The sequence below is a fragment of the Theropithecus gelada genome, chromosome 1, assembly GCF_003255815.1.
Source record: "Theropithecus gelada isolate Dixy chromosome 1, Tgel_1.0, whole genome shotgun sequence".
In the NCBI taxonomy this organism is placed as follows: domain Eukaryota; kingdom Metazoa; phylum Chordata; class Mammalia; order Primates; family Cercopithecidae; genus Theropithecus; species Theropithecus gelada.
The window spans coordinates 97,641,109-97,661,646 of NC_037668.1; the positions used below are offsets into that span (position 1 = coordinate 97,641,109).

General features: G+C 36.4%; 1 protein-coding gene across 3 annotated transcripts in view; it reads left to right on the top strand.

The window, feature by feature from the left end:
- Window positions 1–20,538, top strand: part of LRRC7 (leucine rich repeat containing 7) — a 556,840-nt gene that overhangs the window by 210,204 nt on the left and 326,098 nt on the right. For all 3 annotated transcript variants that reach the window (XM_025391937.1, XM_025391929.1, XM_025391946.1), the window contains one exon: window positions 19,510–19,627. In XM_025391937.1, coding sequence (XP_025247722.1) covers window positions 19,510–19,627 — 118 coding nt within the window. The remainder of the gene's footprint in view (window positions 1–19,509; window positions 19,628–20,538) is intronic.

Below are 20,538 nucleotides of genomic sequence, written 5' to 3' on the forward strand. Positions count from 1 at the left end.
GTATGGAAGTCGTTGGTGACCTTAATAAGAGTAGTACAGTGAAAACCTGATTGAAGTAGATTAAAAAGACAATGGTGAATATAAACATCTCTATTTAAAATGTTTTGTTGTTAGGGAAAGCAGAACAATGGGACCAGCTAGAGAAGTGTATGAAGTCAAAATACATTTTGTTTTGTTTTGTTTTAAGATCAGCGACATGAAGGCACATTTGTTCATGACTAGAATTAAATAAGGAGAAAGGGGGAGAAAGTAGCTGCAGAAAATTGATGTAATAATTATAGGAGCAATGTCCTGAAGGCAAAAGTATAGGAGATCCTCAGAATGTGTGAAGGGGAGGAATAGACATACTTCATTCATTGTAATGAAAGAGAAAGAAGAAAATATGAGTGCAGATGATGATGGTTGACAGGACTTGAGGGACATAATGACACTGAAGTTTGGTTCAAACCATAGAGGTTCCAATGTATGAAAGAAATGCTGTGAGCTGAAAGGATGGGAAGTGACAATCTTACAATGTGCCAAGAAGGTGAGAGAGTGGGGTACATGAAAGTTGGGATTAAAGAGGAATATTACTTATAAAATGAATTGAGGGCCTTAAATGTATAAATTAACTGTATTTTGTAAAGTTTCCTCTTAAAATGGTGGTTAGTTGAGAAACAGATATCAAAGGCAAGTTCTCCTAAAGTCTGATATATTGTCTTATATGCCTGGACCAGAAAAAACTAAGAAGACAGATGAACAGCTAAGAAGGCAGGATATGCAACAAAAGTTTATTGATCATCTGCTCTGTGCTAAGCACTTCATATGCGATAGCTTTTCTGTCCTCAGAACAACCCTGCCCAATAGGTTTTGTTATCTTCACTAAATTTAAGGATCTTAAAGCACAATGAGGTTAAAGAATGTACTAAAGGTTATACAGCTAGAAAATAGAGCTGGGCATGGTGGCTTACGCTTGTTATCCCTGCTGCTGGGGAGGCTGAGGCAGAAGGATCGCTTAAGCCCAAGAGTTCAAGACTGCAGTAAGCTATGACCACACCTCTACAGCCTGAGAGACAGAGTGACACCTGATCCCTTAAAAAAAAATGGCCTGGCCCAGGATGGTGATCCTGAGGATGGATTTGAAGGACAGAGTTTGGAGAGGTTTTTAGAAGGCAAACTTTACTGGATTGGCCATCTTGATATTGGGGGAAGCATCTTGATATTGGAGGAAGGAGTCACAGGTGACTCCTAGGTTTCTGCTACAGGATATCTGGGTAAGCAAAAAGATGGAAGGCATAGAATCCAGGGACCAGAGCCCAGTTCAGAAGAGCAGTAAAGGAATATCTTACAAAACCAGCTGTACATTACCTTGAGAGAGCAATCTTCCCATGCTGCAGCCAGCTATACAGGGCACAGGAGTGAACTGCTCTAGAATAAAATGTAGACCTAGCAATTTATCTGATGTGCTTTATGTTTAGAAATATAATTGCTTGGCATTTGACAGAGCTTTTTGAGCATTTGGAGAAAATTAAGGATAAATGTATAGAAAAAAGCTAAACAATGAAGCAACTTCTGGAACAAAAAAAAATTTATGAGTAGCATATACATAAGATGAACAAATCTATAAATCTAATGTATAGCATGAAGACTTTAGGTAATAAAATTGTACTGTATGTGAGATTCATGCTTAATGAGTAGATTTTAGCTACTCTTGCCACAGAAACAAGGAAAAGTGAGGTGATTTATATGTTAATTTGCTTCACTACAGTAGCCTTTTTGCTATCTATGTGTATTCTGTAACATCATGTTACATACTTTAACTATATATTTATGTTTTAAAAAACTTTTATGAGTAAAGTAAACACAGGGTACAAATCCACTTATTAATGTCAGCATTTACCGCTGATATAACCAAAGATTTGGATGTAAGTATGCTGGGAAGATTGGCAAAAAGAATGGTGGTGGCTTTGGTGGTGAGAGATGATATGATTTTTCAAATACCATAATATGAAATAAATACACAATCTCTACAATTGATAGAAAAAGACAGAGAAATACATGCACATCTTTAGAAATGTAGAAGAACATACAAGAAGTAATAGCTAAAAGAGTTGAAAGCAAATAACTCTACAAGAGAGACTGTGGCATGTGAAGAAGAGGAAAAAGAACTGAGATATTTTTATTTTAAAACATTTTAAGAGGAAAAGAGAATTGAGCTAGAAGAGAAAAACACAGGGATTAGTCGTTCGGTAGAGCTGACCAAATCTGACAATATAATAGCACTTCCTTCTGAAAATGATTTATCAATGTGTCTTATAAAAGCCACACAAATAAAAATATATGTCCAGAACTCCAGTACATTATAAAACATGATTTGTGCAAATTAAATTAGGTAAAAAGTAAAAATGTAATTTCAGGTGTGTCATTTTCTGCTCTCTATTGTTTTCACTACTTCTTTTAATAGTTGTTACTTGGTTATTGCATGTTTTAATATTATTCATTTCCAGCTTAATCCTTAGTATGTGACTTGACGGTTTGTTATACTCTAGAGAATTAATCCCCTATCAACCCAAAAGGCAGATTTCATTCTAGAAGTGAGTCCAAACTGCCACATTAATAGAATGCCCTCTCTGATTTAGAACCACTTTGAGATCCAGTTCTTGACCAGGCACTCTTAGAAAGTCAGGTCACTCTTAACTTGTTACAGAAATGTAGAACTACTTCACAGAGATTATGAAGCTTACCTTGCATAGAACTGACTTCTAGTCAAATGTAAAATTCATATATGGACATTTGCTTTCAAAAATTAGGAGAGCTATATAAGGCCAGGAGTCAGGATCTACTATAGCAAATATGTACTGCATCTTTCTATAATGACAATTAATTAAATGATTTCTAAGAGAAAACCATAAATATGTCACAGAATCAAATGCAAAATTCATCTGAATTGTGAAGAGAAATCATATTTACTGTATTCTGTTGTGAGAGATACTGTGGCAGAAAAGTTTAAGAGACCTTGGACTAGACTTCAGAGATAATGAGCAGTTCCCCAGATTGTGAGAAATGATGGGAAAGAAAAGAAGCAAAGGATATGAATAATGTAAGCTCACCCTTATTGCCTTCTAGCTAGAATTATTTAATTTCAAAGGTCAGCTCCAAAATCCCAATAGAGCCTCTGATTACGGAGACAAAAAGCAGCCCGAAGTGAAATGTCTGGGGTAGGGAAAACCACTAAAGTCTTAGAGTTGGGCAGACTTAAGTTTGAATCCCAGCTTGGGGAAGGTTCTTAGCCTCAGTTTCTCTCCTATGTAAACTGAAGAAAATAGCATCTACCTTGAAAGACTGTCTTACTCATATCTTATTTTTATCATCTACTGACCTTGTGGTAATTCTTCTTCACTGTTATATATTATATAACATAATATATGTGAAATGTGAGTGTGGTGTCTGCAAAACATAATCTTTCAACAAATGGCAGTAATTGCTATGAGCCGCAATACAGTAAAGAATACAAAAAAGCTGGCCTCTCCCTATAAAATGAGAGATGATAGTTGCACTTTCCAGAAAGAAAGTTATCTTCTATTCCAAATTAACAGCGATATGAAATGAAACAAATCTTTTGCAGATACTTTTTCTTCCAAAATGTATGTGGAAATAAATTTTTAATAAAATCCTAGACATATGTATCCCTTCTATGCATAGAGGCAATTTGTTGTTTCCATAACGAACCTGAAACAACACTGAGTTAAGTCTCAACCAGTCAGAGATTAAAGGAAACATCAACATTCTACCTCTTTCTTTAGAACCATTTTACTGCTTCTGCGTTTCCTGGTAATAATGCAACCTCACTGCCTTGCTATTGATTTTTCATTTTGGGGTGTGTGGGGGTGTGTGTGGGTGTGTGTGAGCGGGGGGTGTGTGTGCCTGCATGTGCTATTTACTGCTTCTTGCTTTCCTGGTAACAATGCAACCTCACTACCTTGCTATTGATTTTTCATTTTGGTGTGGGTCTGTGTGGGTGTGTGGGTTTGATATTTATTGCTCAGACAGTTAAGTTTTCTGTTTTCTTTAAATTTTAAGTGGGTGAATTAAAGGTTTGTTTCCTATTTTTCGAGATTCTTTATGGTGAATTTCCCATGGCCCTCAATGGAGCCTGTCCTGTGTGTGAGTGACCTTAAATAGGATTGAATTTTGCTTTCTACCAAGAGCCCTAAATAATTAAGAGCTAACTGATAAAAGCTTGTAGTTTATGTTTATTCATTAACATTAATGACATTTGCTTCTGTCATCACCAGTGGAACACTGCCACTAGCCTACAGAGGAACCCTAACACTTGAGAGGAATGGGGCAGAGCCAGGGCCCACAGAGGCCAGGTATGCTGGATGCCCACAGCAGAAGGAGCTCTTTTTAGAAGAATGAAGTCAGAGATATCAGAATGGAGTGGTCTCAGAAGGGAGGGATGACATCGTTAAATGGAATAGGGAGGCCAAGAAAGGCAAGAACTGTATAATCCATTAGACCAAGCAATAAAGTGTCATTTGTATCTTTTACAATGCCAACTTCAGGGGAGCAGAGGCGAAAGCTCCTTGATCTTGCTGTTCTCTCTGAGTTATCACCTTCATCTGTTCTCATATTCTCAGTGCCACGGTGAAGACTCACAAATCTACGATGCCAGCTCATCCCAGTCTCTCAATCTTCAAACTGGTACATGCCTCCTGGACTTACTTGAATATTCACACTCAACAAGTATAATTCCCCACCTTGAAACCTGTCTTCTGTCCTGTATTCCTTGTTTCAGTTGGTGACTATCCATTCAGTTTGGTTACCAAGACAGTCATCACTTACTCTTTCTATTTGTTCAGCTTCCACATCAAATCAACAGCTAAGAATTTTGTTACCTAAATATCTCTTAAATCTATCTCACCTCTCCACCCTATGACTGGAGCCTTTGTCAGACCTACATCTCACAGCTGACTAATGGAATCGTCTCCTTAGTGTTAAGCCAGCCTTTTCCCCCATTCTGTTTCTCACACAGCCAACAGTGACCCATTCCAAATATAAATATGACCAGACTGTAACCTAAGTTAAGGAAGTTACCTGTCTCTTCTCTAACTTCAGGGGAAAAAACCACGCAGCTTAGCATGGAATGCTGACATGAGGCCTCTATAGTCTGGCTACAGCCTATTTCTTCAATCTCTTCCTTCTTCTGCTCTCTTAGGAAGTGTTCCTGAAACACAAAGCTTTTTCTTGCCTGTAGGTTCATGCTGTTTCCTCTGCCTGGCACGCTACTTTGATTCATCTCAACTGTCACTTCCTCCCACAGCCTTCATTATTCACTCCCTGGCACATTTGTTCCACTCTCCTCTGTGCCTCCATATTACCATGTTCCATAGTTGTACTTGCCAAACCTATGGCAATTATTCATTCTATGTATATATATTTATTGAATGCTTACTCTGTTCCAGGGAAACAAGGGTGAAGAAGAAAGACACTAATGTGTGTCCGCCTCCCCTACCAGAATACTGAACTATGTCTATTTAATCTTTGTTTCCATGGGAACTAGTGCAGTGTTTTGTCCAAAGCTAGCTTCTCACTAAGTATTTATTGCATAAATACTTATAATTTTGTAACAGTGGGTTATAGAAATATATATGCAAAAGTATGTGAAAACACAGTAGAGAGACAACCAATCCTGCTTTGTTTGGGGGTCAGGGAGGTCCACCTGGCAGAAGTGCATTGCTGAAGACAAGACTAGAGCACAATCTAATTGGGTTTTCAGATTAAAAATGGAACCTTAGAGAACATGGAACTAGCTCAATAATGTGGCTAAGTATGAATGGAGTCAGAATTCAAATCCTGGTCTATCTGATTCCAAAGTTTATAATCTACTTATTATCACTACCAGAGGAGAAAAAACTCCAGTTATACCATGAGCCATCTCTCTGGCTCACTGACCTTAGTAGAGCTAGTCAGCAAAGTTAGCCTTTTGTCACTCACAACTGATCAGGGCATAGAAGGGCAAAACAATATATACATATATATACATATATGTGTGTGTATATGTGTATATATGTATCTGTACATATATATACATATATGTGTGTCTGTGTGTGTGTATATATATATGTACAGATACATACACAAACCAGCTAACACTAGTGTGGAACTCTAGATTGATGCCATTCAGCCTAATTGTTCACATACCACATTGATTACCCTCTATAGACAAAGCAGTATTTTTTTACATGTCAACTAACAAAACTCTTACCAACCAATAATTACTAAAAAAGCAACAAAAGGAACCCCTCTTCAAAGGCACACCTGTGAACAAGCATACTCATACACACATATCCTTAGTCTTTAGCTTAATAGAGATATCAGGAATTTACCCAAATACACAGAAACGATGAAACTGGGTTGAAATTAAGAACACTTAAAGCTATGCTTTTAAGTTCAGCTTTCACATTTTTCTGTTTTATTTCATTCTGGGTATTATTAGCTTGCTACCATCACATAAAGTAATCAAGGATATGCAAGTTAAATAACACTTTCATTTAAATATTTTAATGCAAATTTTTATTGAATAGAGTAGGTATGGCAATGTGCTGTGTCTTGTACATTCAAAGCAACAGCCGTTATTCCAATAAAACAGATATATTCCCTTCCTTGTAAGATAATAACAAATGTTAAAATAACCTTTGTCTTCCAAAGGGAAAAATGATACAACATCTTTGTACAAATTGTTGTTTAAAAGATCTGTATTTTAAGAACAACAGCAGTGATACTTATTGTTTTCTAGGATAAAATGCCTGGGTATCTACTGTAGTCACCATCTTTCTGCAGGAAATAAAAAGAGCTCTTCTCTGCAGTACGTTCAACATTGCTAAAATGCACTAGAAAGGACTATAATTGTTCCGTTTTCCTATAGCTCCAATCTTACTTGATACTGCCAGCACTTGTCCAGCGCTATACCTGCCCCACCAATCCTACACCATCACTACTACTAGAGACCCTAAAGTCTTGTTTGACTACAAAATCTCTTCTTTGCCCATGCACTGCTGGCACCAGCTCTTAATGATTTCTCCTCTTAGCTGTGTCACTCTGCTCACTTCTACTAACAGTGCTTTAGTGAAGACTCATTATTTTTCATCTGGATGTTTTCTAATCTCCCACTTGCCTGTCTGTTCATAGGTGCCAGTTGTTTCTCAAAAACAAAAATCTGAGTAAGTCACTTCCGTGATATTCACTGCGTATGAATATTTAAGGAGTGGATGTTAGTGTGGGAGAGTAGCATAGAAGAGTTTTTAAAAGCACACAATTCCATGTATTTAAATCCTGTACATCAAGAAAAAAGTATAGGGATATTTCTTTGGGAATAAAATGTTCTTTGCAAAGCCCTCTCTCTGTTATAGTAGTTATTACCTTTAGTTTTCTTTATAACCATTAGTTAGCTGTATACATGAGGAAGGGGATTCTTTGTTATTAATCTTTGAATCCTGGCACTGTTCCTGTCACTGAGTAGATGTTCAAGAGGTGCTCACTGAACACAAGCAGTCTAGGGGGAAAGGAAAGGATAGAAGGGAGGAAGAAAGGGAAAAGGAGAGATAAAGGAAAGGAGAAAAGAAGGAGGGAAAGGAAGGGTAAATGATGTCACAATTGGAAGTTTACAATTTCACCAAGTAAGTATATAAAACCATTTCTGCTCTCTTATTACTTAGAGTTGGCTCTTTTCTAAGAAAAAAATTATTAACACTTGCTTTAAATGAAAGAATTTTAAAACATTTTATTATAATGTGCATGATATAATTATTTCTTTGAAACAACTTTCAAATGAACTGAACATCTTTAACGGGATTCAAAGGAAGAACTTATAAGAAACCAGCCATTGAGTGAGGCCAACTCATTAGACAATCATTTCTTTTCCCTGGTGAAGTCTACATTTGCCTACATATGGCATCAATAAACCTCTCACTGAATATTTATGATTTAATATAAAGCTTTTCAGGAAAAGGATTTATCTTTTGAAAATTTGCATACAACTAATACTTTTGTATTTGTGGTGAAAACTATACAGCTTATTTTATTTTTTCTAAGAAACTAAACTATGTTTGAGATATAGTCATCTACATTTATGCCATTTTTATAATGTTCTTAATTTTCCAAGCATGAGTATAAAGATATTAATAAAATGATAATCCAAATTATGATATTTTTCATTTATATGGCACTTTGCTAACCCCAAAGTGGTATAACATATACTCATATTTATGCTATGCTCCTCTCTGTCAGTAGATAGTTGTTGAGTCTGAGTCTTCTGTAATTCTCCTGGGGCCTGTGGCCTTTGTGAGGGCTCACTGGTTCCTTGTCTTAACCACTCTTCCCTCCCAGGAAGCCTGGGAGAGACTGTTGTCAATTCCCACCGTTATCTTTCCAAAGCTCAGATCTGATCATTCAGAGGCAATAGTGTGCTAGTATAGAAATGGCTTTGTGGCCCGGCACAGTGGCTCATGCCTGTAATCCCAGCACTTTTGGAGGTGAAGGCAGGTGGATCACTTGAGGTCAGGAGTTCGAGACCAGCCTGGCCAACATGGCGATATCCTGTCTGTACCAAAAATGTAAAAAACTTAACCAGGTGTGGTGCTGCACAACTGTAATCCCAGCTACTCGGCAGGCTGGGGCAGGAGAATCGCTTGAACCTGGGAGGTGGAGGTTGCAGTGAGCTGAGATCATGCCACTGTACTCCAGCTTGGGAGACAGAGCGAGACTCTGTCTCAAAAAAAAAGAAAAAAAGAAAAGAAAGAAAGAAATGGCTTTGTACCCACACAGAACTGATTTTGAATCTTAGCTCTGGGACCTGCTAGCAATATGACCTTGTAAAAGTTACCTCCTGAGTTTTCTCATCTACAAAATAAGGATAACAATACCTTCTTTACAACATTGTTGTAAGTAGAGACAATATACATCAAAGTGTAGTTTAGTCACTTGCACCTATGTAATAGGCACACACAAAAATGGTGACTATCTTGCTATTATGCCACTCTCCTACATAGAATATTCATGAAAGAATAACCATTTACTGAGAAGGTACAATGTGCCAAGCATTATGTTCCACACTTTCCATACTACAGGAACCGGAGAAACTACACTTCAATTTTGTAACCACAAAACTCGGACATCCATGTTTCAATAGGTATAAACGTACAGAACGTTAAAAAGTATGCAGGTGGAGCATGCAAACAGGTCTTAATCTGTGACCTGGAACTTGAACAAGAAGTAGAAGGGAGGTGGGATAGGGTAGAGTGGAAAAGAGCGCCAGTTGGAGACTGGCATTTGTAAAGTCAAGGCAGAGTACACCAGGTGCAGAAACACAGCTGCTGAGTGTGGCTGGAGATGTGGTAATGCAGGACAGCAGACGAGAGCTATGGATGGAGAAGGGACAGGGAAAAAGGGAAATGGCAAGATGAGAAATTGGAGAGGCGAAGAGTCTTGGAAGCCACATTAAGGAATTTGGACTGTCCTGAAGAGAGCAGACAACTACTGAAAAATTATGAGGAGGAGATGGACCTAATCACATTTGCTTTTTTAGAAGGAACATTGCACCACTTCCTTTCTCAGTGGCCATTAACCTAGCCCACAGATCCATGCCTGGGCTTCAGGTGGTTTGCAAGTTCCCTGAAATTGGTTGCAAATGTATGTATTTGTGTGAGTGGATGCGTGCACATGCGCATATGCGTGTTCTCATAAACATTTTTCTGGAGATAGCAACTAAAAGGTTAACTCAAAATTGTGAACAATGACCGTCCAAACACTTCCTACAGGATAAAGCTCAGACCCTTACAGCCTTTTACATTCTGACTAAAACTCTCATTTTTCTTTCCTCTCCAGACAGCTTAGAATACAGCCACTTGCTTTTTGTTATTGTTGCCATTCTGAATATGCTTCTGAGCCTTTCTTTCATGTACAGCCTCTTGGGCTACTCTGCACTTTCCAATCTTCCCTACCTCCCCACCCCACCGTCCACTCAGAAAACCACCCCTCTCTCTAAACATGGTTGAAATGTTTCTTCCTTCTCCAGGCATTCTCTCATATTTCTTTCCCATTTTTTAAGAAACGCACACATCGAAGCCATAGAATTCTGGTGACCCAGCTAGAGTGAGAGAGGGATAGACAAATAGACCAGTAGGCTAGAAATAGAAAGTCCAGAAACTAACTGACACTTGAAGTGGAAATCAGATATTCAAAAAGGTTGTCTTGCAAACCAGTGGAGAAATAATGAAGTTTTTAAAAAATGATGCTGGAGGACGGGCGCAGTGGCTCACAACTGTAATCCCAGCACTTTGGGAGGCTGAGGCAGGCGGATCACCTGAGGTCAAGAGTTCAAGAACAGCAACATGGCGAAACCCTGTCTCTACTAAAAATACAAAAAATTAGCCAGGTGCGGTGGTGAGCACCAGTAATCCCAGCTACCCGGGAGGCTGAGGCTGGAGAATTGCTAGAACCCGGGAGGAGGAGGTTGCAGTGAGTCAAGATCATGTCACTGCACCCCAGCCTGGGCGACAGAGCTAGACTCCCACATCAAAAAAAAAAAAGATGCTGGAAATGGTCATCTATAGGGGGGAAAAGAATAAATCCTTACTTCACATCATTCTCATCAGACCCTTACAGCCTTTTACATTCTGTCTAGCGACAGAGCTAGACTCCCACCTCAAAAAAGAAAAAAAAAAAAAAAAGATGCATAAATGGTCATCTATAAGGGGGAAAAGAATAAATCCTTACTTCACATTATTCTCAAAAATAAATTTCAGATAGTTCAAATCAAAGAATTAAAACATTTAGAAGAAAAATAAATAATTTTATTATCCAACTTTTGTGTATGTGCACTAGCAGATGTATATTAGAATATTTTTAGCAGCATTGTTCATGTTAGAAAAAATTAGAAAGAACCCAAAAGCCATGAACAATAGAACATATAAGAAAGTTGTGTTCTATGAAACATAAAGCAGTGAAAGTGAATGAATACATTTTCTACATCAACATTGAATACTATTAATAACATAATATCAAATGAAAAAGGAAAGTTACAGGTGAAAACATACAGTATTACTCCATCTATATAAAGATAAACACACAAATCCAAACAATATATAATTTTAGGATTATTAAACCTGTTGTAAAAATTTAGGATTATTAAACCTGTTGTAAAACCTGCTGTAAAAAAAATAGAAGCAAGGGAATTAGTAAAATAAAATTCAAGAAATTGGTTGCCTCTCAGTGGTGGTGGGTAGAAGACAAAGGTATATGATAGAGAGGAGCATAGGTGAACTTTCTTCAACTGGATTGAGAAATATGGGTCGTAGTTTTATTATAATTAAAAAAACACATATTACATATGTTATTGGGTATGTGTATTTCACAATAAGACATTTTAAAAGACACAAACATAATAAAAGAAATACAATGATTCACAAAAGACATGGTTCCTCTCCTTGAGATGCTCACAGTTTGCTGCTTGCTTCAGTTCCTGTGTCCTCCTTGTTCCATAGATTGTTGTGAAGGGCTCCTTTCTCAACTACTGTCTCCCTTCTACATCCTTTGGGTTTATTCTGTTGCCTTTTGCTGTAAATTTTCCTAAGTTGCATGCTTAACTCACTCATTTTCAGCCTTTTGTCTTCTCTAATGTAAGCATTTAAGGCTACACATTTACCACCTATTATTCTAGCTATGTTGTGGCATTTCTGTTATGTAACATTTTATTATTTAATTGTTTTGTAATCTCCATTATCATTTATTTTTTGGTGCATGAATTATTAAATTTTATCTTGTAAATATAGAACACAATATAAATGTTTTTAAAGTTATTTTTTAGTTACAAATTTCTAACTTAATTGCATTATTGATCAAGAATATGGTCTTTTTGTTATGAATTCTTTGGTGTTTGTTGAGACTTCTTTTATGTCTAGCACACGATTAATTATAAATTTTTATATGCATTTTAAAAAAATACTGTGTAGTAGTTGAGCTCAGTGTTCTATGTGTGTCCTGTAGAACAAACTCATTAATTGTAGCCATTAGTTCTTCTATAGCTTTTTGTATTTTTTGTCTCTTTTTGAGTCAATTATTGAAAAATGTGTTAAACTATCCTGCTATGATAACAGTTTTATAGTATCTCCTTGAAGATCCGTCATATTTTCCTTTAAATATATTAATACTACTATACTAGATAAATTTGTAATTGTTTTACATTACTGGTGAACTGATTATCACTTTGTGGTCACTCTTCTCTAGTAATGTATTTTGCTTTAAATCGGTATTGCTGTGTAAACTTTCTTTTAGTTAATTTTGACAGTTTTACAACTTTACATCAAGTTTTGGGTGCACCACTGTTAAACAACATAGAAATTGCTTGTTTTTAATTTTAATTCACTCTGACAGTCTGTTTCTTAATTGGAGAAATTAATGCATATTTACTGAAGGCAATTATGGATGCATTTGTATTAATGTATTTCACTCTATTCTTTATTTTTATCTGTATTGCTACTTCTGAGTCTTTTTTTCATTATATTTATTAAAGTCTTTTCTGCTTCTTTATCTCATTCCATTTATTTTGTCTCTATCAACTAGAAATCATACACTTTAATTCTGTTTTTAATTTGTTATTCTAAAAATGTAAACATACCACTTTAACACGAGTATTTAACTTTGATCTAAAGTTAATCAGTATCTTTGCCTTCCTACCAAACAATGAAAAAATCTGAAAATGTTTGTAATCCAAGTATTTTTCTCTTGCTATACATGCTTTTGTTGTTCAGAACTTTAGTTCTACATTTATTTTTTAATCCAACAATTATCCATTTTGTTACTGTTTTATGTAGTCAATGTTTAGATGTAACCACTTATTTTTTGTTCTTGTTTTTAATTAATATTCTTTCTTGCTGCTCTGACCTCTCTTCTTGGTCATATTTTTTTCCTTACTAAAAAATATTCTTTCACAGCGGCTTCAGTAGTCTCTCAATAGTAAAGTCTATTTTTGTCTGAAAAACTTATTTTTCCTTTATTAAAAAAGATAACTGTAAATATAAGATTATTTACTCTCAATACTTCAGAGATGGCATCTAATGAATTGCTGCTGTACTTGTTGTTGAGAAGACAGCCCTAATTTCTGAGCTTTTGAAAATAATCTTTCCTTGACAAACTTTAAGATCTATTACCTTTGATACTCTGCAACTTCATGTAAGTCTAGATATAGATTCCTTTTTTATTTATCTTGCTTAGAATTTGTTGGGCTTGCTCAATCTGAATATGAGTGCCTTCCAACAATTCTGAAATTCCTCCACTAACTCACTCATTTTATTTTCTATGGTTTCCCAAAATTCCAAAAAGACCTTCTTACCCTCTCCTCCACGTCATTTAGGCAGTCTTTTGAATCCTACTTTTATTTCTTTAAACATATTAAATGCATTTATTTTACATTTTATGTTTCATAATTCTATTATATCCACCATTTGCAGGCTTGATTCTTTGTTTTTCTGTAACATCTCACTCAAGTCAATTATTTTATTATATATTCAGTGATTTTGTTAAATGATGTTATGTTTTTTGCAATGTTATCTGTGAGACAAAGGCCTAAATTTAAAGTTGAGTTCCTTAGGGGAGACTTGTGTATGCTTCTATCTGGCACTTGGGGCAATACTAACACAGGACCACTTGTAACTCTCAAGTGGGTTTAAAGAAGCCCCATAGATACTGTGAATTCCAGTCTCTAACACAAGAGAGGTCAGGCTTGTGGTTGGCAATTCCTAGAAGACTTTTTTCTCTCTCTCTTTCTTTTTATTATTTTTTTCTTCCTTCTTCCTTTCCTTCCCTCTCTCTCTTCATTCCTTTGCTATTCCTATCTGTCCTTCATTCTTTCCCTTCCTTTCCTTTTTTTCTTCTTTTTCATCCCTCTTATTTTTTCTTCTTTCCCTTCCTACCTGTATTAGTCTACTTTCATGCTGCTGATAAAGACATACACAAGACTGGACAATTTACAAAAGAAAAAGTTTATTGGACTTATGGTTCCACATGGCTGAGGAGTCCTCACAATTATGGTGGAAGGTAAAAGGCACATCTCCCATGCTGGCAGACAAGAGAAGAGCTTGTGCAGGGAAACTCCCCTTTTTAAAACCATCAGATCTTTTGAGATTTATTCAATCACAAAAACAACACAGGAAAGACTATGATTTAATTACCTCCCACTGGGTCCCTCTAACAATGCATGGGAATTATGGGAGCTACAAGATGAGATTTGGGTGGGGTCACAGCCAAACCGTATCATTCTACCCCTGTACTCTCCCAGATCTTATGTACTCACATTTCAAAACCAATCATGCTTCCCCAACAGTCCCTCAAAGTCTTAACTCATTTCAGCATTAACTCAAAAGTCCGCAGTACAAAGTCTCATCTGAGACAAGACAAGTCCCTTCCACCTATGGGCCTGTAAAATCAAAAGCAAGTTAGTTACTTCCTAGATACAATGGGAGTACACGCATTGGGTAAAGACAGCCATTCCAAATAGAAGAAATGGGCCAAAACAAAGGGGCCACAAGCCCCATGCAAGTCCAAAATCTTAAAGCTCCAAAATGATCTCCTTTGACTCCATGTCTCACATCCAGGTCACACTGATTCGAGAGGTGGGCTCCCACAGCCTGGGGCAGCTCTGTACTTGTGGCCTCGCGGGGTACAGCTCCCCTCCTGGCTGCTTTCATGGGCTGTCATTGAGTGTCTGCAGCTTTTCCAGGCACAATGTGCAAGCTGTCAGCAGATCTACCATTCTGGGTTCTAGGGGAAGGTGGCCCTCTTCTCACAGCTCCACTAGGGGGTACCCAAGGAGGGACTCTGTGTGGGAGCTCCAACCTCACATTTCCCTTCTGCACTGCCCTCACAGAGATTCTCCATGAGGGCCCCGCCCCTGCAGCAAACTTCTGCCTGGGTACCCAGGCACTTCCATACATCTTCTGAAATCTACTCAGAGGTTCACAAACCCCAATTTTGGACTTTTGTGTACTTGCAGGCTCAACGCCACATGGAAGCTGCCAAGGCTTGGGGCTTGCACCCTCTGAAGCCATGGCCCAACGTCTATGTTGGCCCCTTTCTGCACACAGCACAGGGCCCTGGGTCTGTGATGGGAGAGGCTGCCACAAAGGTCTCCAACATGCCCTGAAGACGTTTTACCCATTGCCTTGGTGATTAACTTTCAGCTCCTCATTATTTATGCAAATTTCTGCAGCCGGCTTGAAAGACTTGCCCCATGATTCAGTTACCTCCTACCAGGTCCCTCCCACAACATGTGAGAATTATGGGAGCTACAGGATGAGATTTGGGTGAGGACACAGCCAAACTGTGTCACTTCCTTTCTTCATTCTTTTTCTTTTCTTTACTCCTTCTTCCCCCTCCCTCCATCCCTCCTGCCTTCCTTCCTTCCTTTTTTCCTCCTTCCTGCCTCCCTTCCTTCTTTTCTTCCTTTTTCACACTTCACTCAAAGCCGAGGCTGAGAAATACATGTATCCCCTGCTAAATCCCTTTGCAGATCCAATTTTTTCCTAGTTCACTCACTGGGGGTGGTCTCTAAGCCAATCTCTCACTCTGTTCAGACTCCAAGCAGTCTTCTATCCTTCCACTTGCAATATCTTTAACTCAGGCTTAACCCATCAGGGACCAACAGACACCACCAGAGCAAAAGCTAAATCCAGACTCATGTAAGTCTATGTGTTATTTTTCCTGTTATTCTGGAATTCAAATAATTGCCTCGAATTACAGTCAGAGCTCATTTTATACAATAAAGCAGTGGGTGAGTGTGAGGGTGTTTAGTTTTGCTGTACCAAAAGATTACTCTTTAAATATTTAGTTTACCATACTTGAGAAACAGAAGTTGATATCTTTTCATACCTTTATCTTTAGTGTTGAAGACAAATCATAGATATAATAGATATTCAATAAATATATTTTAGATGCATATAGATGTTGTAGGCTCATACCATTCACTCCAAGGTTCAAGTCTCCTTATGTTATCAAGCAAATATCTGAAACTAGTTTGAGCTACATATTCTTTGAGTTGGGATTATCTTTAGATGTTTTAACAAAAGTGTGACATTATTGCCTCTTCAGCCTTCATCTGGCTAACTTCTGATGGCTCTCTCATGGTCCACTTTTTCACACCTTTCCTAAAGATACTTTCATAAATCAACTCCAGCACCATTAACAATAAAATCTGGTACAGATATCCTACCTGTGCATTTTCATTACAACTGATATTTGCCCCAACATAAATTTCAATTTAATTAATTTAAACTTAAATAAACATCTGAATATTAAAGTACATTCATGCCCAAATATGAAAATATATTAATGTCTGAATATTAAAATATGAAGAATCTGGGCTCAAGTATAGTTGTTTCCCCTGCACTTAGCATAGTGTCTACCTTGTGGCAAGTATCAATAAATGGTTTTTCATGAATGAACAAATGAGTGAATGAATGAAATATCTTGGAATATACATTTTTAGCTCCAAATGTATTTTTATTTTCAACTTTTGAGGCTTTTTTCTTTTTGTTAACTCTCAGAGAAGACATCTAGCTGCTGTGTTTCAGTTCTAAATGTTTACTTTGGTGTCAGTAATTTATATTGTATACTCTTCTCAAACCAATTTCTTCAGAGTTAAATTGCTTCCTTTAGCCCAAGAAAAAAAGAACACTTGAGTACACAAATATTTTAAGACTTGAAACAATTTTATTGTTTTTGCAATGTAAAATACCATTAGCAAATGAAGACAGGATAACCATGCCTTCAATTCAATTCAAGTCTTTGAGAATCATTGAGAAGTTTACCATGACCACTAACAGTTTTACTCTAATTATAATAGCTATCAATTATATTTGCCGTATTCTACTGTACTGAAGAATTACAGGTATTTTGTAATCATTCCTCATTTTATTCAAAGCTTTTGAATCTTGAAACAGCTGTTAAAATGCCTTTTTAATTTATTTGCCAATTTGTATTCTTCATAGTTATATTAAGAAGTTCACTGTTTTATATTTGCAACCTGGATTCCACTGAGACTATTTACCTATCTGAAGTTCCCAATCCAGTGAACTACCACTCTCATCTGGAATTTAGCATTCTCTTTATTTCCCTTTTAATTATCTATGCAGAATTTCAAAAATATTTCCTCAGTATATACTATGTACAGGACACTGTACCAGCCACTTTGGTGTATAGAAGGAAGAAACTGGTTGATACCAAGATAGATCAGGCATGACTCCTGCCTCCATCATCTAGAAAAGTAAAAAATAGATTACTATATAGGTGTGCCTCTGTATCTGGTACATAAATATTAATAATAGCTTACAGTTATCAAGCTTTACTCTGTGACAAACACAGTCTTACATTTTCACAAGTACCTTATTTCATCAAATTCAAGGCCATTGATTATAAGACACATCAATATTATAGTACCATTAAGGAAGAAAAAATACTCCTTAAAAATCATAACTTACTCCTGACTGCAGGGTGCATTCCAAATATCAAAGCTGTTAATATGTGAAAATATGTGTGACTTAGAACTGATGAATCTATTAACTCATATAATTCTCTCAGCAACTCTTCAAGTTAGGTAACGTATTGTTCTCATTTTAGAGGCAAGGAAACTGATGAGTTCAAAGATATTATGTAACTTGCCCAAGATTGCACAGCTAGTAAATAGATGGGTGGAGATTGAACACACGTCAGTCTGATTCCACATACCATATTCTCAGCTTCTACACCAAGGAGATCTTAGATTCTTTTTGTTACAGGCTGTTCAGAAGTTTCTGTGTCTTTTCTTTCTCATGTGACTTCATTTAAAGTTGAAAAAGAATACTGGGACTATTAATAGTGGGACTATTAATTCTTGAGCTCATTTCAGAATTTAGTTGGGATGATGAGACAAATTTATAAAACAAACAAATTGTGTTTTGAAAATCATTATCCTGAACATGGCTTGAAATGGTTGTATAATAGTGATCGGACTAGAGAGTTGTTAGTAAATCTTACCAAAATCAGTCATAAGACAATTGATTTTTTTAAATCTACGAATCTATAACTGACCACACTGCATGCAGATATAGATGTAATAGTCGTAACAGAATTATAGAGACTGGAATAAGTATAAATTAACTTTTACCAAGAGTGTAGGCATCTGTTTTCCTATTTATTTAGAAGGAAAATTAATAGTGGAAACTATCCATCAAAGTATGCATCCAAGTTCTCTTTTTGGGGTTTCATAAAAAGAAATAGCAACATTTATGTCTGAGATATTGACAATTAATTCTACACTACATGAAGTGTTACAAATTAATCTTTGTAAGGCACCAAACATGACCCAAAGTAAGAAACTGCATTATTTCATATTAAGTAACAACCAGCCCAATTTATTTTTTAAAGGCTAACGAGTTAAGACATAACAACCATGTGCTACATTGTTTTTGCCTATAAATAACAAATTACATGTAAGAACAAATGGTAGTTAAATGTACTGTAGGCCAATTTCATAGCCATGGATACCAGACTTCATCTGTGGAAATTCAGCAAAACAGAATTAGAAATGTCAAACAGAAAAGATCTCATTAAGATAATTCTTCCAGAAATGAATCAAAAATTCTGTCCCAGATGTTCATATCTGGCAGGAGTCAAGATGAATTAGACAGAGCTAAACCATCTAATTTATTGTTTCTCAAAATATGATACTGCAAACACCTATGTCAAAGCTTCCAGATCACTGATGTGCTTGTTAAAAATGCAGATTGTTGACCCCCTTCCAGGACCTATTTGGGTAAAGCTCAAGAATTCACATTTTAAAGAAGCATCTGCCTCAACCAGTGAATATAAGCATGCTGGATTTCACAGCTATTACTTTAACACTTGGCTCTTTCCCACCTCATCCTTTGGACTGATGGCAGAAATGAAGCAATTACGAGTGATTTTTTTCACCAAATATCAGAGGTTAAATGTCTCATGCACCAAATATTTATGAAACAGTTGGGGGAGGGAGCACAAAAGAAATGTGAGCTGAGGTATTCCAGTGTATTGCAGTTTTTGCATATTAGATAAACAACTGTTTAATGTGATTCAATTAAAATAATACCTCATGAAATCTAATGTGGTCACAGAAAAACAGAACTGAGGTAATCCTGGTAGCTGTCAGAATAGCAAAGAAGGGACGACTCCAGAAGTTACTTAAAAGCAAAAGCAGTCAGTGGGGATTCAGTGGCAAATTGAATGTGAATGGTAAAAGTAGGGGCAAGAATCTGGGTAGCAGAAAATAGAAGCGCTAATATGGGAATAGAATGTGAAGCCATTCTGAAACAATTGAGAAGATGAGTATGGAGGAAAATGAGGCTTTTATAACTGGTTCTTTTACTACTACATATATAAACATCATGACTTTAATTTTGTTACTGAGTTTATGAATGAATTTAATCAAATTGAGATCTAATTAATGATTATTTTCTATTACAGCAATTGTTCAACTGTCAAGCTCTACGAAAACTAAGTATTCCTGATAATGACCTTTCAAATCTGCCAACCACTATTGCTAGTTTAGTTAATCTTAAGGAACTCGACATCAGTAAAAATGGTAAGACTTTTCTCTCATCATAAAATACCTGGAAGTTTTTACTGAAAATGTGTTTTAATGTCTTCTCTTAGCAAACAATCTAAAATATTATTTTTCTTTGATTTTGTTGCAACTGTAGTTTAATGCTCTTGTAAAGTTAAATCCTAAATTTTAAGTCCAAGACAGACGTCCTCTCTCTCCTCCTCTTACTAATGTGCTTGACTCATTCAAGCCTTGTTTCCCTCTGCATTCAGATATGTGATCTAATCTTTTCTATAATAATTTACTGCCCTCACAAAGGTGACTTCTGTCATTCTCAGAGTAAAATTTTTTCTCAACATGTGTCAAATATCACCTGCAAAACAAGGTCTACCCGTTCACCCTATTTGAAAATATACTCTTAATTTCCCTTACTGGGTTTCTGTTTTTTTCCCCTAGCACTAACCATCCTCAAAATATTGTATAATTTACTTATTTCCTATGGTTATGGTATATTTTCTCCTAACTGAGAATGTAAACTCCATTTCATAACAGGAAGAATTTTTCTTTGTTTTGGTCACTAATGTGTCCGAAACATCTAGAGCAATGCCTAATAAATAATAGGAATTTAGTAGTTTTTGTTATATTCCTGGACAGACTTGTATATCTGGTGCTTTTGTTGATGATAATGCTGATGTTGATATTCAGGTTGATTATATTTTCTCTTGAGTATTTATGGGAGTGACTTAGAGCTTCAGAAAGTCTCTTGCACCTTGTTCATTCATTAAATCTTCATTTCCTTTCAAATGAACTCAGCTCTCCCTTTTGTTAGCAAGGATCAGTCAAAAAGGGTTATGTCTAGTACAATGAGGATACAAAATATGACCCCTTCATCATTAAGGAAGTCCGTTAAACTTCCTGTGTGTGCACCATATCTGCACAAGTAGTACTTT